We start from the raw sequence: 24,119 nt of genomic DNA on the forward strand, positions 1-24,119 counted from the left end.
ACACTCGATGACCTCTCGAGGTCCCTTCCAGTCCTAGTATTCTATGATATATTTGACTCCATGCTTTCTTTCACTTATACAGGCAGTCCCCGACTTACGTCGGATCCGCACTTACGAACGGGGCTTTTCTCGCACCGGAGCTCATGGGTGGCGGGTCGCCGCCCGTGTCCTCCGGGGCGAGAAAAGCTTCTCTTGGTCTCCCTGGTCTGCTGGAGGGGTCCAGCAAAGCCGCTGGACCCCCCCAGCAGACCAGGGACACCCAAGAAAAGCCGCCGCCTGGGCGGCTTTGCTCGTTTGCCCGGGAGCAAAGCCGCCCAGGCATCGGAACCCCCGCCGCCTGGGCGGCTTTGCTCCTGTCCCCCTGGTCTGCTGGGGGGGTCCAGCGGCTTTGCTGGTGGAGTCCAGGGGGACATGAGCAAAGCCGCACGGGCAGCGGGGTCCCTCCGCCTGTGCGGCTTTGCTCGGGTGTCCCTGGTCTGCTGGGGGGGGAGGGGGTGCAGCTAGTGCCCCCCCCCCCCCAGCAGACCAGGCTTTTGTTGTGGGATGCCTCGTGTAGAGCAGCTGGGGTGCTGCCGGGTTGGTCCTGTGGGAACCTACCGGGCAGCGCCCCAGCTGTTCTGTCCCAGGCTCCAGATTCAGCAGCTGTTGAAACTGATCAGGCTGATTCCAGGAAGCTGGGGGCAGAGCAACTCTGCCTCCAGCTTCCTGTAGTCAGCCCCTGGTCAGTTTCAGTGGCAGCAGCTGAATCTGGAGCCAGTTCCGACTTACATACAAATTCAACTTAAGAACAAACCTACAGTCCCTATCTTGTACGTAACCCGGGGACTGCCTGTAGTGCCACTTCCCCACCAGCACAAATCTATCCTGACATTCCTGCATATTCTGTACCCTTGCGCTACTGTGGCCAACTGTTTATCTTTGAGAGCCCATATTATCTGCATGGATTTGCTCTGTGGAATACTGACAAACTTTTAGTAGGAGCTATTGCAACAGATAATTACCAGAAAAGCAGAAAGGAGCCTGGACAATTGTCTGCTACCTTTCTCATCACTAAGTGGCCACCAGCACAGATATGCTTCCTACCTTTTGGCATTGTCCAGAAGGATAAGCATACTGGCCCCTTCATCATCCTGGAAGCTCTCGTAGTGATGTCGGTCAGCATTCCCAATCAAATAATCAAAGACGGCTGTGTCAATGATATCAAGGAGGCGGGGGCCTGAGTCATAAGGTGAGGTCTTCTTCACTGCATCACAGTAGCTCTCATCATACTCCCACCTGCAGGCAAGGGGAACCAAAGCAATGTCAATCAAGATGGCAGTTGACCGTAACCCCCAGGTGCCACTAAGGACAGACCTGAGCACTTTGCATCAAATTTAGACAACACATCAGCTGACCTTTCAAGTTTTGTTTGTAGTTGTCTTTTTCCTTATCAAAGAGAATGGTGTTTTAAAGAGCACAATGGCCATGTGTACACTATGAAAAAGGTGTGTATTAATGTGTTTTAGTTACTACAATATCTAACATGTTACCATCTTAGTATAAGCAAGGCAAATTGTTGTTTCAAGGCATCTCTCACCTATTAAATGCCTACCATTTTCTTAGTGAAAACAAGGCCAGAGCTTTCTCACCTCACAGCCCATTATCCAACAGTGTGGTAGCAATGATGAATTCTCAAGGCAAGAGGCTGCAAGACTTAACTTCACTTGTCTCTCCAATTACTCATCCATCTGCCACCAAGCTCCTGAAGTACACTGTTTCTATTCCTACTGTCTCAATTTACTATCCTTCTATCCAACTTCTCTCTCTACTGAAAATCACCTAATCTTTATAGTACATAGAAGGAAATGTCAAGGTTAGAGGTACTGTGCCCTCTCCCTTTAAGGACTGGAGGTCTGTCTGCTAAGGGAACTCAAAGGGGATAATTCTGATTGTAGCAGAATTCTGGTATATTCTGAAAAGACAGAGCTGTAGTGGCGTTGCATGTTTTAAAACTCAGAGTGTAACACCTTTGACACAGTGACCCTCCTTTATCTTCTGAAAACCTCACCTGCATGCACTTCCATGATGGAATGCAGCTTCTAATCTGTCTGCTCCTTCAGAGTTTTGTTTGGAAGCACCCCTTCTCCACCACTGGTAAGCCTTCAAGGTAGCGCTCAAGTTTATTTTTTTTTTTTTTAATTCTGCCCTTGCTAGCAGTGGGTTCTGCATGACCTACAGGATCGCACTCTTGCTACAGAGCTCTATAGTAGCCTGCACAGGGCTCTATTTCAGAGTTCTCTGCCTTCTTTCCTTTCTATATACTCATTCTCTATGCCTGGGGTCTTCAAACTCTTTCATTCTGCAGACCAATCTACAGAAGTCTCTCTTACAGCTCTATTCTCAATACCCAAACCCACAGAGCTCACTTCAAGGTATTTCAGTCTTTGGACCACCAGGAAGTGCTCCATGGATAATATTTTGAGAACAGTTGCCCACCCACAGTTTCATGCTGATTTCTTAAAGAAAATGTATTTCCAGCATCTATCCACAACACTTCGTCTTCAACATCCTGCCACTGCTTCAACCTCAAAGAAGCAAAAAGGATAAAATGGCTTTCCTCCTCCTTCATAATCACAGTTAACAACTCCATTCTTTTCCTAGTTACCAAGCCTTGCAACATGGGCATCATGTCCACTCTCCACAATCAATCTTGTTGTTTCTCCCTTCTCTTTCTCAAATCCATTCTTCCTCTCCACCCAAATTACTAATACCCTGATTTAGACAGCCCCACATAGATACAAATTTTTTATCCACATCTGCCAGATGTGGATACCAATGGACATAAAGCAGATATCCACAAATTTGCAGGTTTCTAAAGATAAAATTTGTATCCACATCCACATCTGCAAAAATGAGCTGGGGATAGCCATATTCATGAATGCAGATGCATGTGGATATAAAGCAGATATCCATGGATTTGCAGTGCTCTATTGATTTATGCTTACTCATCTGTCATCTAGACTGGTACAGCACCTTCCATCCATGGATCAAGAAATTATTCACAAATCAAGTCTGCAAACCCCTATGAAGCTTTGAGATCCTATTTTACAAAACGTAGAGGTTAACTGACCTGCCCAAAGTCAGTGTGGGACAGCATTAGAGGCAGAATTAGAATTTAGCTGTTGTAACCATTATCAATGCTATCTCCCAGAGGAGAGGAATAAGTTCTACTCTGGCCTCCCTGTATCTCACCTATCCTCTGTGTCTCCAAAATACTCCAGTGTAATGTCTTCCATCTCATTTCTCTGATCATGTGTCACACGTTCAGTCCTCAAATCATTCTCTGGCTTCTCACTTCTTCCTGTATCAAGTCCAAGCTCTATAGCCTCACTGTCAATATTCCGCACAAATCCACAGATCCTACGTCTCATCTTCTATTTCTTCCTATGGCCCATGCATACCCTGTGTGTTATTCAGTCCACTCTCTTAAATGCTACTCTGCATCTTCCTGCTGGTCTTTAACTCAATAGTTTTTACAGCAGCTCTTACTCCACTTGGAACAGCTTTTCCTTTCCTGTGCACATCCCTACATCCCTTCTTCTATCCTCCGTTTTTCAATCAAGTTACCACATTGATCTTTCAGCAGCACCATCTGCTCCTATATTTACTTCTGATAATTTGTATTTTATTAAGAGCTTGATTGTGACTCCTAAAATTACGGATCTCATCTAGGACATGGCTGTAGGCGGCCAAGGACACTTATGGCACTATATCAATAATGTTAAATGTGATTATTCAAGCCTGAACAGAAGAAGCTGCTTTGGGAGAGAAAACATATACACAAATATCTTATATAATGAGCAGCAGAGGCAGAAAGGATAGAACATATGGAACATATGTATATTTCTTCCTCTACTCCTGAAGACAGGTTTCCAAAGAGTAAAAGCCGCAATATAGTTAAGTCGATGACTAAAGAACAATGTTATTTGATCCTATCCGCATGAGCAAAAATAAAGTATTTTATAACATAAGGATTGTGGTTAGACCTGGAGCCTGTCTACAAAGTATGGTAATGAATATTATGGAAGAGGGATTTCTGAAGTGCACCAAAATGTTGCGTATTAATAGCCTGTGTAGACCCTGCTGGTGTGCTTTAACATGCTAGTGCACACAATGGAACTTATAGTGCCCACTAGCACAGTTGACAATAAATGAACAACACCTTAGTGCACTTAAAAATTGTGCTCATGTAGTGTGCATTACACCATCATGCAAACAATCTCTAGGTCTCATTCCAACATGAAAATACACAGCATGAATGGGACCTCTAAGTTGAGAAATAACTTAACAAAAGCAAAATGTTTCCTGTTCTTTTTTCCACAAATACACAGAAAAGTGCTTAAGTGCTATACTAGGACCTTCTTGGTGGCTCTAAAACTTACTTCTCACAAATCAACTAACTGTGTCAGATCAATGGTCTACCTAGCCCATTATTCTGGCTTCTGACAGTGGCCAATGCAAGACAAGATGCTAACTTTCTAGTAGTCAAGACCCATTTAAAGGCTGAAGAAGTCTAGTTGGGTATTTTAAGATACCAAAACTCTCTGACAAAGCCACCAGTTCAGATTCTTTCTATGAATAGCCAGCTAGTTAAAAGCTGATGGAAATAGCTTAATAAAAAAAAATCTAGCTCAGCAAACAGATTTCAGGTACTAAAATTGTCTTTCTGGTCACACATCTTGAGATCAACACTTGGAAAAGTTTACTGAGCTTGAAATCAGTTGGGCTCATCTTGGCAAAGTGTTTGTCTTAAAGAGTTGTTGAGATACTGTGTCTGTCTTATAGCTGTAAAGCCCGCACTTTTCCCTAATAAGTGCTCTTCAGACATGGGTCCAGATCCTTATACATGTTGCTCATATACAAACTAACAAAAAACTTTTCAGTTCTAAACTATTTAAGATTAGATGTACTTTGCAGAAAATACACAAAAAAAGCATTTTTTTAAATAGGAAAGAACTGCATCTCTGCACAAAATCTCCCTTAAAGTCACCAAAGGTACTCTGGTATGAAAGCTTTTGAGACAGGTCCACAACACAAAAAACAGAACCAATCAAAATGCATGAAATTGGGCAAAAAGGCTTCTAGCTCAATGTCACAGGATTCTGTAGAGCCAAACAGGTTCAAAATATGAAAGAAAGCCTCAACAGTGTGAGATAAGCAGCAGAGATTCTGCAGTGAACATGGATATGACTGAGATACTCACTGACTTGCGTAGCAAGTTACTTTCCAGGGAAGAAGTAGGAAAAGCAAGCCACCCAGCATTCCTGGATACCCATTGGATTTCTTACCTCCCCCTCAAATTAAAGCTTATTCCATTAGAGGCCTTCACTAGTAGATTTGGTTCAAGAAAAATGATTGAAAATTCCTTTGGATCTTATGAACACTGCTCTTTAAACAGCCCATCACAGCTAAGTGCTGCAAAGATAATTATACAGGCAGTCACCGAGTTACGCGGATCCGACTTATGTCGGATCCGCAGTTACGAACGGGGCCCTCCCTCTCCCTGGTCTCCAGTAGACCAGGGAGAGGAAGCAAAGCGGCGGAACACGCGGGCAGCGGACAGCCCAGACGCGTCTGGGCTGTCAGTTGACCGCGTGCTCCGCGGCTTTGCCCTGCTTTGCTCCCCATCCCCCTGGTCTGCAAAGCAGGCTTTGCTCTGCTTTCCTCGGGGACTGCCTGTATAATTATCTTTGCAGCACTTAGCTGAGACAGGCTGTTTAAAGAGCAGTGTTCATAAGATCCAAAGGAATTTTCAATCATTTTTCTTGAACCAAATCTACTAGTGAAGGCCTCTAATGGAATAAGCTTTAATTTGAGGGGGAGGTAAGAAACCCAGCAGCACCCCAGCTGCTCTGCCCCAGGCGTCCCCAAGTCAGCCGCTGCTGAAACTGACCAGTGGCTGACTACAGGAAGCTCCTGCCCCGGGCTTCCTGGAATCAGCCGCTGATCAGTTTCAGCAGCAGCTGACTTGGGGATGCCTTGGGTTCTTAAGTTGAATCTGTATGTAAGTCAGAACTGGCGTCCAGATTCAACCGCTGTTGAAACTGATCAGTTTCAGCAGCGGCTGAATCTGGACGCCAGTTCCGACTTACATACAGATTCAACTTAAGAACAAACCTACAGTCCCTATCTTGTACGTAACCCGGGGACTGCCTGTACTCTGAATTGCTGCAGTTGGCCTATGGGTTTCTTATACCTGGCCAGTTTGCCTTCACGGTAAGTCCTTCCCCAAGGATGCCGGTGCTTCTGAAGAGGCCAGACATCTGGCAGCCATAGTGTGACTGACCCCTCCATGGTGTCTCCATCAGCACAAGCTGGTTCTGTTTCTCGACAATAGTAGCACTTCCCATAGAAACATGTACTGTTACCTTCAAAACAAAAAACACATCACAAGAACAGCAGTAAATCAATGGAAGCCCAAACAAGAGAGAGCAACACCTTGAAGAACCTTTAGAGAGATGTCTACCAACAAGTCCATCAACAGGAGTTTATTTTATTTGGCCTTCTCTTCCTTTTCTCAATGGGAAACCAAAACTTCTCTTTCTTTTGGAAAGAAGTTCCACATGGAGAGAGAATCATCAGGAAATCATTCATTTTTGACAAGATGAATAGTTCACTTGAAAAGGATCCATTGACTAGACAAGGGAACGAACGAACGAACGCACGCACACACGCACACCCCTACTGAAGAATAGTATTCAGTTTGCAAAGTCAAGCACTCAGATGTTACAAAATTCAAAAATTCCCTGTGCTCACATGCTCAGAGTAACAGACTGCATATGTGGGGTTGGGAAGGAATTTTCCTGCATGTCACATTGGCAGTGACGTGGGGGGAGTTTTTGCCTTCCCCTGCAGTATACGTGCTGCGGTCACTTGCTAGGATTATCTGGGCCTCTCCCCTTAAAGCATTTCCCTGACTCGGGCACTAATGCATCTCCCTCCCTCCTACTCTCTGTCTGTAGCACGTAACAGCCTGATTTAATTTCAGTTGTTGGGTATAGCATGAGAAGGTTGGTGACCTGTGATTACAGGAGGCCAGATTATATGATCTGGGGCTCCTTTTAGCCTTAAATTCTGTGACTAAGACATTGCACAATGAAGAGAAAATAAAATACTCAATTGTTGTTGCTCATTAAGTGAGCACCAACATCCAGTGCAGTGAATGAGAGAGGGGTCTAGTGGAAAAAATAGTAGGCAATCATGTAATTAAAGGTTATATTGTATACATACATAAGGGTCAAATTAAGGTTGCATATGCATAATTAATGAGGCTTTTTTTGCGCATTTTTTCAGGAAGAATGGCTCTTGCGCAAGAGGGGGTTTTTGTGCACGAAGGAGCCATTTAGACGGCTCCTTTTTGTGCAAAAGCCTCTTGCACAAAAACGGAGCCTCATTCATTATGCAAATTAGGCTCGGCAATATTCCACACAGCCTCATTTGCATATTTTTTGCGCAAAACAGGCACAGTGTAGACATAGCCTTAAAGTCTGGCAGAGTTATAAGCAACTGAAAACAGGGTCTTTTAACAGGAAGTGTCTGACAACCTTAATCCTAAAACGTGCTACCAAGTCTGCTTATAAAACATACATCAATACAATAAATTGTTAATGAACAGCTGTGTCTAAGTTTTCTGACAAAGAAATATGATACTTTATAATTTGATTAAGTACTAATAGCTGTAGCAGAGGGCATTTTCTGAGGCATAATGGCCACCTGGCAAGACTCTGCCCTTGAGTCATTTACCACACAAAAATACCCCATTAACATTACTACTAAAAACTAAAGATATGAAACTGTTCTGGGACACCTACTGATAAACATCTGATTTCTTTCTTATAATCATGTTGCTATGCCTGTTGGCACTACACAAATATCATCCATCACCATTTGGTATATTAGGAACACAGATCATTCCAGCCATCCATTCACTTTACTCAGAGTACAATATAATTCCATTTTTTAAATTCTGGTCTATCCTAAATTCTTCTTCCTGCTTCTGCTATTAGGAAGAAAATACTTATTCAAACAAATATCTGCAAAACAGAACATAAAAATGTGACAGGCGAACCAAAATATTTTTGTAGAATATTTTCCCCTTCCTTGCCCACCAAACAAGATTATACTAATAATAAATATCTCCAAAGGTTGGAAGCATTGTACCTGGTTCCTATATAGTAATTTAATTTCTACAACTATGCCAATTTCTCACTTTTTTGTGTGTGTGTTTACCATGCTTATTCTCAATGGGTTGCACAAGCCCTAGAACCCACTTACCCAGTGTCAGGAAGGTACTCAGCAACTGCTCTGTTGCAACTGGTTTGATCTCTGTACGTAGATTCACAAACCTGCCAATCACCAATGGAGCACGCCGAAAACCCAGAATTCTGGTTTGGGGAGGGAAGAGGGGTAACAAAGTATAAGAATTTGTAACAAGGCAGCAGTTTAAAAAAACAACACCACATCAGTTGTCCAAGCCACTGTGCAAATCAAAGATAATTGCATGACAGCAGGTACTAAGCTCGGAACCTCATTAGAAATTAACCCTTCGCCATTTGTACCTCTAATCTTCTTTCAAGACAGCCAGGAGACTTTCCTTTGGTGAAGAAAGGCTAGATGTACCAGACTCCCCTTACAGAAACACTACCAGCAATGCTCCTATATTGACCTGACTGGTCACTACAGGGTAGCATTAGATGCACCTTTTCTTCAAGGGACAACTATAGTGTCTTCACAGAACTCAGCCTGGGAAATGAGACCTCAAATCACAAGTCTCTCATGTAGTGGCACAAAGCAAAAACTACAGGGCCTTGGGCTGGCCACATGAAAAGATAATTTACAGTAATCCCCGGAAACCAGCCAATAAACTCTGTCTCAGTTCAGTTAAACTTGAGAGCAAACAAGTTGGTTTGAGAGAGTGGGTGAATAAAACACAAAGACATTTAGAAATACGCAAGAGGTCAGAAAGTAAGCACAAGTCTGTCACCGAGTTCTGTTCCTGTGTCTGTTTGGCTTACTATGTGACCACAGACAATTTGGGTGCTTAGGGTGAGATTTCCAAAAGCACCTAAGTAAGCTGGAAGTATCATTCCAAGTTGTACTCCTAACTCACTTACACATGTTTGAAAGCCCCACCCTTAGCCTTTGTGTCTCAGTTGTTCCCTTTGTAAAATGGAAATACTCTAAGAGGTACTACTAATTCTTTAACATTTATAAACTGCTTTTAGCTCCTCAGACAGAAAGCCCAAAAGAAGTGCAAAGTATTATTCAAAATCGGCAAAGAAGAATGTTCATCTTAATAAATCACTCTTGAGAGATATAGGTTAGTATCCTATATTTACACTACAGCCTGGATCCATGCTCTGAGATCTATTCACCGGCAGTCAATTTAATGGGTCTAATTAAGACTAGGGAGATTAAAATGTGTTTGTAAGTGCGGGGAGCCGGCTTAAAAAAGCTGGCTCCCCATGAGTACCAGCTCCCTACTGCCTCCCCCGTGCTGCTGTCTCTGATATAGAGGCAGCAGCATGGGGGAGAGGGGCTGTGTGTAACCGTGAAAGTTAACCAATGAGCCCAGGTTCATCAATTAACCGTTTATACTTTAGCATCCCTAATTAAGACCTGCCAAATCACACACAAATAGCTCTACAGTTGATCCTCCAAAGTATAGGAGTAGTTAATTTCCCACCCCTCAGGGTGAATTACTCTGCATTTACCATCAATATACTTCATTTGTCGTCATGTTGCCCGTTCACCAACCTTGATAAGGTCCTTCTGATATGCTTCACAGACAGTCTTCTGTGGATTTGGCTAACCTAAATAGCACTATAGTAGCTGAAATAATTGCTTTCACACTGCTCACTCCCCTTCCTAGATTACTGATAAATATACTAAACTCAAGAGGTAGTACAGAACTTTTAGGCACCCTCATTCTTCACTTTTTGACAAGATGAAAATTGACACACTATTCTCTCAGTCTCTTGGTCACTTTTTGATCCATGACAAAATTTTACCTCTTACCCCATGACCTCCTTTAGCAGTCTCTGGTGAGGGATCCAATTAAAATCCTTTGAAAATCTATGTAATCTGTGCCCATCTTGTTCTCCTTTATCCATTACTTTGCTGACATGTGCAAAGCATTCTAATAAATTAGGGTGATACTATTTGCTTTTACAGAAACCTTGCTTATTGGATTCTATACTGTAATAATTTATAACATTATTTGTTCTACTCAATGAGCAGTTTGGAAATCAATGACTCAGGCACCCTCCCTGAAGTGAATTGGTGCAAAAAAATATCAAAACAAGAGAATAATTACATAGTTAACCCAATAGTTCCATACCTGTCCAAGTGAAAGGCTGCCACCTCCGCATTGTGTCTGTCATATCCAGCATATGGCTCTCCTTCTACTACATAGTCTCTAGCATATCTGTAATTGCAATGAATGATGGAAGACAATGACTGATGAGGGATTCTCCTCAGTAAAATTAAGAGCCAAATGAGCAAGAATCATATTGAAATGAAATTGGCTCTGGGTCACACCTACAAAATAATTTCTTGCAGGAGAAGAGATGAGTTTAGTGAGATTAAAGAAGGTAAAGATTAGTAGTGGTTTCTGATATTTTCTGTCTTATCTATCTACTTTCCTAATGGTTCATAACACACCCTGGGCCCCATGCCAGCAGCTCTAGTGCGACCAGGGACAAGCGCTAGCGAGTGTAGTACACCCTAGTATGAGAGCCTACAAGAGATACAGCCACGCCAGAGAAGCTGCTGGTGTGGGGTGCTTGCTCCTGGGAGAAGAGCCCACTAGACCACTGCTTTCATTGCAATAATTCCCAGTAGAGCCCACCAACTCTGTGGATATTGATTTATACCCACAGTTTCAGAATTTGTATCTGCGCAGGCTCCAGTGTTTTGACTGCCTGCTCAACCTGTTAATTCTCAAGCAGTCCTTCTATATTCAATCAGAAAGATGGTTACATGTTTACACATGGGGGAGGGAGCCAGTGCACATGGGGAGCAAGCTTTTAAGCCTGAGCCCATAGGTTAACCTTCACGGTTCTATGAAAGCCTCTCTCCCCCACCCCACCCGTGAGGGCTTGCATGTAACCACGAAGGTTAACCGATAAGCCCAGGCTTATTGGTTAACCGTGTAAACGTGTATACCAACACATCCCTATTGACAACCTGATATGGAGCTGAGGGCAGGCAACTGCTTAAAAACTTCCTGAATCCTATGTAAAGAAGGCAAGAATAAACCCCTACAGCCTTGCAAAAAATTCCCCTCTGTATCCTCTCTCTTCTCTCATATGCTGCACACCACCACAAACTATGCGGCACTCCTAAAAACATTCCTGGATGTACATGTCCTTGATGTGTACAGCCATTCTGCCTGCCTGTACAGGGTCGTCCCATAACTGGAATGAGATTTAAAGCTTTGTGCACTGCTTTAAGGCACTCAGTTATTTTAAAGGCACTACAGAAATACAACACTACAGGATGAGCTACTGTGCAAGTTGTATCACCACCACTTCAGTGCTAAAAGTTCCAAACAAGGTGTGAATGTGGCCATTAGAGAAATGATACTAGAAATTCCAGCAGTCCACCTTTTCCCTAAGGAAAGTTAGTTTAAAAGGCATTACAGGCATATATGTCACAAAATAAACTCTATAGAATGAGAAAACATTCAACTGAGGCAGAAATGTAATTTCCCAATTGACAAATACAAGGAAGAACATAAAACACTACCTTCCACTGCTAGCACTACAGCCTTCTAGGTCTGGTTTGAGAATGATCAATTTCCACTTTTTGAAACTCTACCTCCTTCTGTCCCCATGTCTTGCTTTCCCGTAAGGCATGGGCTCCCAACCACCGGTTCACGGCCTAGTGCCCGGCTACGAACCACTGGCTGTTGGGCATGGCACTCCGCCAGGCCACGCCCAGGGGGCAGGGCCAAAGCAGAGCAGGGTGGTGTGCAGCACCAATGGCAGGTGGACAGGGGTGTGGAGGAGGCAGTGTGGAGCCTGTGCAGCCAAGTGTCTACTGGGCCAAGGTGGAGTGGGGCAGCATGTGGCCCCGCAGGCAGGTGGACAGGGGCATGGAGGAGGCAGTGTGGAGCCGGCACGGTACGGCCCCTGGCTCCTGCAAATGACGTCAATCAGGCAGACGCAGCGCTCCCATCAGCACTCGCATGCCAAAATTCAAGCAAGCAGAAGGGTGCGGGGAGCAGGGCAGCTGGGGGAATTCTAGAACCCGGGTTCAACCATCTGCCCGGCTTGCACCTCCACCTGCCGCTAGCAGCACTCAACCAGGTTCGGCAGGCGAGAGGCAGTGGAGGCGGCTGGTTCAGGTCCCAATGAGGGAGGGGAGGGAGCCGGTCCCCAGGAGAAGGTCCCAGCCTGGTTTCTCTCTGGTGGGGAGAAAGCTCAGTGGCCGCACTATTGAGTGTGGTGCCTTGAGGAACAGGCAACCCTCCCAGTAGAGGCCTTGTGGGATTATTGGGGGCCCCCCTTACAGTGGGCTGTGGGGGACAGGCTCCTTCTCTGGGTGCCTGCAGAAGGGCCTTGTTCAGTGTGGGAGTGAAGGGCCCCGCGTGCCGCACAAGTCTTCCCACACACCCCCATAGCATGGGATGCGTAGCGAGGAAGAAGGCAATTGGTCAATTTAACCTAGTTACTAAGTTATAGCACCCCCAAGTCTTCATCTATCCCCAATCACTGGCTTTGCAAGCCCCTGTTCTTACTAATGGTTCTTTTTTCAGGGTGACATGAACCACAAAGGGCAGCAACTATGCCCAGCTTTACAAAGTTACACTGTGAAAGTCTCTAAACACAAAATTCTGACAGGTATACCAAAAAAGAGAGACATTCCTCTCATCTCAGTGTGGGTGATCTGAAAGTCGCATTTCTAAGAATAGCAAACAATACTGAGATTTATTTATTTTTTGTAAATTTAACAATTGTAAATACTGGTGAACCTGGGTTATTCTACATTTTTCTATTAAGTTCTCATTTATTTTAATACAATTTTAAGACTAAGATATAAAGTCACATTTTGCTCTGGATACAGATAACAGTCCACAAGCTATTACAACAGCACTGCTGGGTAAAATTTCTCCTCCTCCTTTCTTCAAAATACGTTAGTCTTGTCTTTCCCCTACCCCCCACCATTTAGACATGTAATTTTTTGCTTGATGAGAAACCTGTTTTAGTTGACAGAACAATCTCTATTTGAATACCATGAGGCATACTGAATAAATTCATGTAATCAAGGGAATCTTGTACTCTAGCTTCGGCCAGGCCCCGAGCTGGCGCAAAGCAGCCAGCTTCAGCTCCAGCAGCTGCCATGTGGCGGACAGCTGCCGCAGCTGAAGCTAACTGCTCGTGGCAGCTCTGAGGACTGGGGTACATATTTTGGTGGACTGGTAACATTTTATTTGCATAGTCACATTACCGATCCGCCAAAAACTTGTGAATAGGTTTGCTAGTCCGCGGTATAAAAAAGGCTGGGAACCACGGCTGTAAGGCACCCATACCATGGCAACTAGCCTCTCACTGTGGAATACAACACCACTCCTCTTCGGGTATCAGCCATCTGGCTTGCAGACAGCGATCAAACCGTCCATTGCTGAACACTGGCTTCTGGCCAACCGTGTTGATTAGGCCTCTGAACTACAGAGAGGTTGGTTTGGACATTAACGCTGAACATCTCAGGCTCAGCTGGCAGCCAAGCTGAATATTATCAGATCATCAGTATGGCTCCATTCCATCTTCTAAATACTACATTGCATCACATGCAATATGGACATATTGGTTTATAAATCAATGAATCAACAGGGAAGGGGAAAAAAAATCTAGAAAGCTGTTTTAGCCAGTCACTGATGGGAATAATTACCTCTTAGGTTTGAAGACCACTTTCTGTCCCCCTTCAAGTATTAGCAAAGCTTTCAGCTGGGTCCCTTTGTAGCCCACATCTGCTTTTATAATTTTCTTGGTAGCCATGGCATGCATAACAGCCCCTAGCTCTGGTGTCTCCTCAGGGTACACTTCCCGTGGTACCACCCACTGGGCAGCAATCTCCCAGGGGGACTGCAGCGTATGATCAAGTCGCGGATCTAGCTCCACTCGTAGACTTGCCATCATGCGGTGAAAGGCACGCTGATCCTCCCGGTTGGCAGCTGAAGTGTCCAAGTTGTCAATGAGGAAAACTTTTGTGAAAATGAAGATGACAAGGAGAATGGCCAGCAGCACCACTCGCTGCTTTAACTTCATGGTGACCTTCAACCTTTTCCCCTGACCTTCTCCTTCCAAGGGCTATAGGAAGTCTATTAGAGATCAGGGTGAGGAGGAGGATATCAATGCATTTCATTCATAACTTTCACTCTTGTGGACCTATCCTTACTGACGCATCTTCTGGTACTCCTACAAATTAAGAATAATAAAAAAAATTACTTCACAGGTACATATTTCTCCAGTACCATCAACTCCAAAGCTGTTTTACTAAGCACGTTAAAGAGTTGCTGCCCTTGCACCTTGTCCCAAAATTTCCTGTGAATTTTTGTGATTTCACAATCCCATTTTCCTCTTATGTAAATACTCCACTGTCACTGTGTGAACAACCCTACGCCTCCCCCCCCCCCCCACACACACACGGGAAATGGACTGATACTGTTGAACCAAAGTTTTTATATATGCCTGCCAAATATAGGAGAAAAAAAATCTTTTATTGCACTTACAAGTAACAATTGAAATTATTGTAACTACAGAGGAGGGAGGAACACTTGGAAAGAATTATCACAATTTATAGCAGAAAAAACATGTTTAAAAAAAATCTATGGTCCCTATATCAGCTCCAATTTTTCCGCACTGCCCCAAAGAAAAATCAGAAGCATGACATCAATTCCAGTGTATTAAATCCATCTTTCATAAAAGGCTGCAAATGTGATGGCCAAAACATTTCCAGAACAAAACAAACAGAGAAGATATAAATAATAGACAATCAATAGCCTCACAGACACAATGGAAGAAAAAACCCACCACCTTGTTCTGAAACCTCAGCTAGGAGCAACTATGCTGTGGCACATCTGTGTCTTCATATTTAAGACAGATGCAAGACATCTCCCTATTCAATGAGTCCCTGCTGATAAATCGTTGTCAATTAAGGCCCATCTAATGAGCAGTTAATCAAATCTAGTTAAATTAAGTCAGGAAAAGAATATTCCTACATTATTAATTAAACAAACCAGAACGCAAATGAGAACTGACACTACATCACCATTACTGTGGGACACTTCTGGAGCTAACAGCAACTGCACATAGGAAATGTGAACTAAATTCTTCAAAATGGCCACAAACTGCATCTTGAGCTGTAGTAGGACTAAGCAATCAATAAATGGATAAGGCAGTAGTTACTTATTTAAGAAATAAGTAATATGTTGGCACTTGCTTAGTTATTTTATTAATCTACAACACAAGGGCAGCCAAGCGTATCCCACTGGCCAAATGCAGATTACAGCCACCCTCATCTTCAGCATGAAAGTTGTGGCCTAACTGCTCAGATTAGGATGGAGTGGGGAGGCCCAGTAAGAGTTTGCAGGCCATAAACCCAGCCTTGAAGAGAGGAGGGTAGCTGCAAATCTTCTTTGTTCTAATTAGAAAGATATCCTTGGGCTCCTAGCAAGTCACCACTGCTATCCTCAGCAAGGCATAATAGGAGCACTCCCTGTATAAAATATTCATGTCAGATTAACAATGCAAGATGGGAGACCACCTACTGATGCACTTCTAAACCAAATTACAAAGTTAGTGTTACAAGCAGTTCCACAGTTCCAAAAGAGCTCAATATTTTGAATCCTTTAATGCACAGCATAAGAAACAGTAACTTTAGCCCCATCATTTCCAGTTTGTCTCATTCCTGATTGTGCTCATTTCTGGTTATACATCTTGCTTCTCAAACACTTAACAGTCTCATTTGCAGATCTTAGTATATAAACAATGTCATTATAAAGGCAGCTTGCATGCAGCTCACATGTGAATAATTTATTTAATGTGATTAGTCATTCTCCACACCAAAGTCCATGAACTAAAAAGGAGGCCAAGTGCCCGTGCTGGCACTATAGATATCTTATCTACATAATACTTATCTGATCTGTTAGTTATATAAAGCACCTCTATTGGTATTGAGCGGAAATGAGTCAGGAAGTTCACAAAGAACTAAATTAATTAGGAATTTCAGTTTATCTAGAAAGAGCAGGATATCTCTACACAGAATGTTTGGGATATACAGGTCCACAATGGGAATCAGCAGTACTGATAGCAAACATTCATCTGACTAAAAAGGCCACTCTCCAGTGTTGGATACCGGGATTATCTTCACTGATACCATTAGGTCAAATATAGTATACTTGAGTTGCTGGGCTCAAACTAGTTGGAGTGACCACACTGCAGAACACCAATCAAAGGACACAGAGTGATTAGATTAACAGGTGATGAGTTGTAATCAGGTGTTGTATCCTCCTTGCATTACACTCCTAGTGCTTCAGCAGAACTTGAGCTCCAATCACCCCTCCACTTCCAGCTAACTAGCTCAAACTTAAAACACCACTTAATTTGAGCTAGAGATTTGTGGATGGATGGGAGTCAGGTTAGGCCCTCAATCTAACATTGCCGTGAATACAGCTTCCCAAGACATTAGCATGCTCATCTTGAACTTAACAAAAAAAGACCAAGCAGATTAATATGAATGCAATTTTACCTTTAAGCTCACCATGTTTTCTGTCTTTATTTCACTTCATTTTAAACATAACTACTATAGGAGCTTGCTTTCTTTTTGTTTCCTTTTTAAAAGTATCTCATAAGTTTATGAGAATTGACACTGGACCCTACAGACCATGTCAGAACCATTATCTATAATGAAAACACTTAGGCTTTATTTATCCAAATACTGGACAGATTAAAGCACTAGGTGAAAGAGTGAGAGACTCTTTCACACTGGGAACCTAAAATCGAAGCACTTGTGTATAAGAGGCATGATTCTTTGGAATGCTGTGCAACCACAGATTGCTTTGAGTTACATGGGAGCTGGTGGTATTAAAAAACTTCTAAAAATCAGCCCACTTATTCAGGCACCTACGCTGCCCTTCACTGGTATCTCCCTTCTCTCCAAGCCTACTGTGTGTATTAATTGGTATTCAATAAAAACATACTCTGTGAAAGATAGCCATTCTTTATTGGTCTCCTATGCACGGTGATTGCTGTTGGAGTTAATACACAGCAGCAATCTGATCATCTGCTGAGAAATCATGGTCAAGAATCATCAAAATTTGAATGAAAGGCAGCAAGTTAAGAAAGCAGGACAGAATGCTGTAACACACGACTGGATTTCGTTGTCAAAATGGTGCCTCAAAGACTCCCTGATTTGAACTGTTCCCCACTGTGCTCTTCTACTAGCCCTGGTATCTGGCTGCTCAAAAATCAGCTGCCAGGTGATCCACCTCCATGCTCCACCACAGGGGAAACTTTTCACCCTTCACCTCACAAATATTATGAAACACACAGCAGAGTGCTATGAAATTGTGAATATTTTCCTCACATAGCTCACAACTGCCATAAAGACAGCCCAGTGGGCTTTTAATTTGCCAAACGCATAGTCTAAGATCATTCTGCACCTGCTCAGCTTATTGTTAAGGCGCTCCTTGCTGCTGTCCAAGTTTCCCATATAAGGTTTCATGAGCCCCAGAAGTAAGGGGCATTCTGCATCTCCCAAGGTCAGTATAGGCCTTTCAACAACCCCAATTTGAATCTTCAGGCCTGGAAAAAGTGTCTCTGCTTGCAGCTTTCTGCACAGCCCAGCATTTCTGAAGATGCACCTTCCCAAATCACTAATAAAGTGACCACAGATATCCACAAATGCCTGCAATACTGAAGAGGTACTCTTTTCTATTGATGTACTCTGTCACAAGATGGTCCGGGGCCAAAACTGGGATAGAAGTGCCATCCATCACCTTGCTAAGTTAGGGAACCCAACTGCCACAAATCCATCCACTGTTTCACGCACACTGCCAAGACTGATAGCCTTTCCTAGCAGGATACAATTAATGGCCCTGTTTTCTTACATTAATGCTGTCCCAATGATGAACTTTGACTCTCAATTCATTTGCAACCGACCAGTAGCAAATTGGAGTCACCACTTTGCTTCTTCATGGAGAGGGCAGCTCTCATTTTGGGGCCCTTGTTTTGCAGTTCCAGGAAGATGACTTTCATATCTGAAAGTTCTAGAGCCACTGTTCGTCACCCCAGACATGCATAAGTGTGATCCCACCCACCATTCTGTGCTTGTTTCCTGAGTCCAAAAGAGACAGTCCTTCACATCCAGCTGCTCCATGAATGCCAAAAATCAATCTGGTGTTGTATCTTTCCATGGCTCAACGCAGGTTTGGCACCTCTGTGTTCAGATGGGGTGTTCATGTTATACTGCATGACCAGTTGTCATATGTTCATCACAGTGACCACAACAGCAGAGAGCAGAGCAAAATGGTGCACAGTAAACGGAGACTGCTGAAAAATGCTACAACACACAATCTGAAGCCCAAATAACAGGATAGAAAAAATGAATCATGGGACGTTAAACCCACACCATGATGTGCTGTGATTTATTCTGCCTTCCCAGAACACCTTGCTACAGGAGGTGGTGAGTTGCACAATGGGATATCATGCATAGTGTACTGCTTTCTCTGTTGATGCTAAAATGCAAATTGTGGATGCATTCTGCTGACACGAGCATTGTAAGACCATGGCACAAGCTATGTAATCATACCAGTTTTTGATAATTGGCTTAACTTTTGTTGAGAAAACTCTGTAGTGCATACCAGGTCTGAGAAGTCCTTACACTCTCTGTTCTTATCTCTAGTAACCATGCTCATTAAACAAAAGGCACAGTTCAAGAGTTCTGTTACCCAAGTAAACTCCATTTATACACCCCAGGAAGAAAAGAATCACCCTCCTCACGTGTTATCACATCATCATGCCTCAGAAAAACAAATTAAATATTTGAAAATAAAAACAATGCCAGGTTTCTAATACTGCTTTTTACTACATTCCCATAGATATTTTCTAATGGATTTCAACTCTGCTTCTAGACAGTTCCACATTATTTGCAACTACCAACCCTTCCTACACCCCATGCCTGTATTATAGCACTTTTAAAACACCAAAGCACATTCATTATTCACACAAACTTTGACTAAAGTTAAAAACAACAAATAGTCTAGTAGCACCCTAAATACTAACAAAACATGATGCTACTAGACTACTTGTTGTTTAAGTTTTTCCTGTTACAGACTAACTTGGCTACCCCTCTGAAGTTTTTGACTAAAAAATTCCCCCTCATTTATCAAATAAAAACATAGTACTTTCCTGCCAGTCTTGAAGGTTACTCGTGCTACAGCCAAACAGCAGCTATACCACCCCTTTCTCCAAAATGGCATTTATAGTAGCAGCACCATACTGTAGACAGTTCTCTGCTACTTGTAGAGGAAATGGAATCCATTTATATTCCTAAGACTAGAGATCCTGCAACAGCCAACCACCTCCAAGCCAGCCCAGCACTACTTTCCAAACGGAAAAACAAACAGCAAGCACAGCACAACCCAAATTAGAATAGGGTTGTCAGTGGCTAACTGGTAAACATCACCTTATTGGTGATGGTTACTGGTAGCCTGCCTGGGCTGGATCAGTCCCCACCCACCCAGAGTGCGGTAGGCCCAACCCAAGCATCCCACCTTGCCACGGGGTTCCAGCCTCGCTGGAGCAGCTCCTGCACTGTGGCCATGCAGCATCCGAGAAAGTATAATAGAACTGTATTTAGAGGGCAATACCATTATAGGCATAAGGTGCCTGTCACAATGTTATCTGGACACAGTTTACAAGGCTTTCACTAGGTTATGATGATTTTCAAATAAGAGAAATATTAAGACAGAACAGGGAGAGGCTTCATTAGTCAATTCTGGACCCAGAATTTCATTGCTCAGTCACATGAAAAAAGTTTGGCAATAAATGCATTGTACAACTTTTCATATGTGCTCACATGCATGCTTAAATGGACTTTTGTCTCCTCATAAGTATAGTCCTTCATAGTTAAAAAGTGGTATGTGTGTCTGCAAAAAGGATATGCAGCTAGCTATAAAGCAGATTTGCAGGGTTCTAAATACAAAATGTGTATCCACATCCGTATCTCTAAAAACGAACGTGGATATCTGTATCCAGAGATGTGTGAACATAAAGCAGGTATCTGCAGATCTGACGGGCTCTACTTCTAAGACCAAAACCTAAGACTGTCATTTTCATCTTGATGGTCCATCTTGCTCAATGTCCTGTCTGTGAAAGTGGCCAGTACCAGATCTTCAGGGTGAGAGAACAGAACAGGGCAATCATGGAGTGATCAACCCAGCTTCCACTCCCAGGTTCTAGTAGTTAGAGGTTTGGGGTCATACTGGGCATGGAGTTGTGTTTCTGACTATCTTGGCTAATAGTCATCGACAGACATATTCTTTTCTTTTTCAAACCCTGTTATACTTATAGACATCCTAAATAATATCTTACTACTAACTATTCAGCACCTTGTGTAAGAACATCCTGTTTAGAGGATTGTAAGGCTCAGCATAATAAATATGGGGAAATCTGTTGGAACCAAAAAAGGTTTTAGTACAATTTAGTTTAGGGATGTTAAAATTCTTTATAATTCAGTCTGCAGACAATTCTCTGAGGCTGGGCCTATCCTAGAAGAAAAGCCTTCCATTGCACCTCAACCAGTGGAAGACTGAGGGGAAACAAGGTACTGGGGGGTCACCAGCATTTTAACATTATGTCATGGAAACCTGACACAAAGATAAAAATGTCAGTAACCACTGGCATTTTTTAAAAAAACCCCTCAAAACTCCCATTATTACTACTACTGGTGGAGCTATAAGAAAAGGAGTAATTTAAGGAGTCTAAAGTAGAAAAGGCCATCCACTCATAGAAAATGACATGAATTTCCATCTTGGTTTGGTGTAGGAATGTCAACGTGTAGTCGACTATTCGGTTAATCGATAAGCCTAGGCTTATCAGTTAATCTTTGTTGACAACACACATCCCCTCCCCCCCACTTGCTGCCTCTGTACAAAAGGGGGTGGGGGGAGAAACAGGAGCTGAAGCTGGGGGAAGTTGGCTTAAAAGCCGGTTCCGTCCCAGCACCGGCTCCATGGTGCCTGCTGCTTCTATCAGAGGCAGCAGTGCAGGGATGGGGCAGGAGAGGCTACCACAAAGCAGTCTGTTAACAGCAGGCCCAACTTGCCTACGGACAGAGGCTGCTCTGTGTCTGCAGTGAGTCTAGGCCCACCATGGACAGAGGCTGGTCCCTGGCAGCAGCTTCTATCTGCAGGAGGTCTGAGCTTCCCACAGACAGAGGATTGCTGCTGGACCAGCTTCTGTCCTCAGAGAGCTTGGACACTCTGCAGATAGAGGCTGTTTTACGGCAGCCTCCCGTCCTGTCCTCCCCGCAGCAGCCTCTGTCTGAGGGGAGCTTTGACCCCTCCCCACTGCAGATGTGGGGAGCTGCTTTTTAAACTGGCAGACCGGCTCCTTATACAGGGGGAAGTGGGGCCCCCGGGGAGACTACAGCATAGTTGAGTAATTGCTAAGAATTTGTGAGGTTACTCAACTATTCAATTACCTGATATCTAACATCCCTAGTTTGGTGTCAATGATGCTAAGAACAAATTCAGCTGACAAATAAAGAGATCCAACTGAGATATGAAAATCCATCTGCAATCTTATGTAATAATAGGCCCTATCCTGCCAGGTAATGAGCCTGCCCTATCTACACTAACCTCAACAGAAGCTGAAGATAGTAAGCACTTCTACAGAACCAGAAGCATAGATTCTGGGATCACATCTTCACAACAAATTTTGCTGACAACCTGCAGGACAGTACAAAAATCTACCTGGCTCTCCTGGGACTTTGGCTTGCAAGTAGCCCCAGAGAGTGTGGAGGTAAGGTAAAAATGGCAAAAAATTATTTGCATTTGTCATAAGACACACAGTGTCTTGAGTGCCCATGAGGCTGGAAAAGACTGAACTGCACTCAATGCTTAGAGATACTTTTAAGTACTATAAAAATGATCATTTAACACAGCTTTAGCTAGACTAAGTCTAATGACAATAAAACAACCCTAACCTTCGTTGTAATGAGTTTGAGTCCTATGTCAGAAATGATTGGAGATACAAGACAGCACACGAGCAATTTCTTATTACTGAAGATTAGACCAGAGCAACTGGGGAAAGGTCCACTTTCAGCCTCCGAGATGGTCCCAACAATTAAAGAGATGGGGAACCTCAGGCACAGGGGCCAGATGTGGCACCCGGCTTACCTGGATTCAACCCCCTGAGGCTTGGCCTTCCTTTCCAGCATTGGGGAGCTCGTGCTGGTGCTCCAGCCCCACCACTGTCTCCCTACAGGGCTAGAGCACAGGATATCTACTAACGTGGTCCCCCGAGGTTCTGGCATGTGAGAGGAGTGAAGGGAATGCCTTTCTTCTTGTCAGTCGGGACCATGTCAGTGAGGGACTTGGGGGGTTTGGTTTGTTTGGTTTTTTTATTTCTCACCTCTGTGCAGCCCCAACTGATTTTTCTGTGGGTCAGTGGGGCCCCAAAAAGGTTCCCCAGCCCTGAACTGAAGTGCACGGTCTAAGGAGAAGAGCAAAGAACCTTGAGTGGGAACTCCTGGGTTCTTTCTGTGACCGCCACCGACGGGCAGCATGACCTTGGACAAGTCATTTAGCAATGGTGCCTCAGTTTCCCCCCGACACGAGGGAGCCAGTGTCTTGCTAGTGCCTAGGGTTTTAATTGCGGCCTGTCAAGTGCTTTGAAATGTGAGGAGACAAGGGGGCCCTGGCAGCATGAAATGTTACTCCGAGAGCTTTCCCAGTCAGATGGAGGCGATCCTCGGGGGGAGCCTCAGCGAGCGGGCGGGGGTCGGGAAACGCTCGCGGCCGCCCGGGGGAAGCTGCGCTAGGGACCCGCCCTGATGACAGGCGGCCAAGCCCCCTCCGGAGGGCGCCTCATCCCCTCAGGGGCCCTGGCGCGGGCAGGGGGGCCCCACACGGCCCTGCCCGGGGGGGGCCCGGAGTCCAGACCCGCGCAAAGGGGGCGCTGCTGCCCTACGCGCCGCGGGGGGGCGTGTCCCCGCCGAGCCACGCAGGCAGCCCTGTCACCGCCGCGGAACCGGGCCCGGCGCCCCCGACCCCGCTCACCTGCCGCGCCCGGGAAGGCTCCGCCCGGCGCCATCCCCGGCCGGCGCTGCCAGTGCCAACGGCCCCGCCCGCGCGCTCCCCAACATGGTGGCGGCCCGGCAGCGCCGCGCGCCCCCCCGGCCGCCAATGGGGCCGCCTCATCCGCCGCTCCCGACCAATGGGGCCGCGCCTTTCCCCGCTGCCTCACCGACACGCCCGAATAGGGCAGGGCCTCTAACACGCCAGCCAATGAGAGCGGGTCGTTGACCTTCCCGCCCCCATCCCACCGCTGTTTCCTTAACAGCCAATAGGAGCGCGCCCTATTTAATGCCTAAGCCCCACCCACTTAACCCTTGCCTGCTTGAGGCAGCAGGAGGGGTGTGAAGAAGTGTCTAGGCCCCGCCCCTTCAAGCCAGGCCTCCTCCAATACAAATGCTCCACGTTTAAAGGGAGGCTGGCACTTTACTGAGGATTAGCTACAGCAGGGTGAGGCCACCTTAAGCCTGTAGGGGTTTAACTAAGCAACTTTAACTCCACCCTGGTAGTTGATTCACATTAATGTCCCGGAGCATCCCCATGTAAACAAACCCAAAAGGTCAACAGAGCACTGGTGTCTCCACCTTCCAATTACCCAGGAGCCACACCTGGCACCCATCCCTCATTTCCAGATCCACACCAGTCTGAATCCCCTCCCCTAAGGCTACGTGTACACTGCAGGCTTCTTGCACCAGAATGGCCGTTCTTGTTCAAAAACTTGCTGAGTATCTACACTGCACTTGCGTTCTTGCACAAGTAAATTTACAGTACAGCGTCG

The 24,119-nt window shown here is 44.7% G+C and overlaps 1 protein-coding gene across 2 annotated transcripts in view; it reads right to left on the reverse strand.

Moving 5' to 3' along the window:
- The window catches only part of FAM20B (FAM20B glycosaminoglycan xylosylkinase), a 40,855-nt gene that overhangs the window by 10,614 nt on the left and 6,122 nt on the right, over nt 1-24,119 (reverse strand). Inside the window, exons 1-6 of one of the 2 annotated variants that reach the window (XM_075936859.2) lie at nt 23,327-23,481; nt 13,933-14,459; nt 10,379-10,465; nt 8,314-8,423; nt 6,236-6,407; nt 1,084-1,275 (exon numbers count right to left, since the gene is read on the reverse strand). In XM_075936859.2, the coding sequence (XP_075792974.1) occupies nt 1,084-1,275; nt 6,236-6,407; nt 8,314-8,423; nt 10,379-10,465; nt 13,933-14,309 (938 nt within the window). In that variant the 5' untranslated portion in view covers nt 14,310-14,459; nt 23,327-23,481. Of the gene's footprint in view, nt 1-1,083; nt 1,276-6,235; nt 6,408-8,313; nt 8,424-10,378; nt 10,466-13,932; nt 14,460-23,326; nt 23,482-24,119 lie in introns of those variants that run through there. The other variant, XM_075936860.2, reaches the window with a different exon arrangement.

Source organism: Pelodiscus sinensis, chromosome 9 (assembly GCF_052426305.1).
Source record: "Pelodiscus sinensis isolate ZL-2025 chromosome 9, ASM5242630v1, whole genome shotgun sequence".
Taxonomy (NCBI): Eukaryota; Metazoa; Chordata; order Testudines; family Trionychidae; genus Pelodiscus; species Pelodiscus sinensis.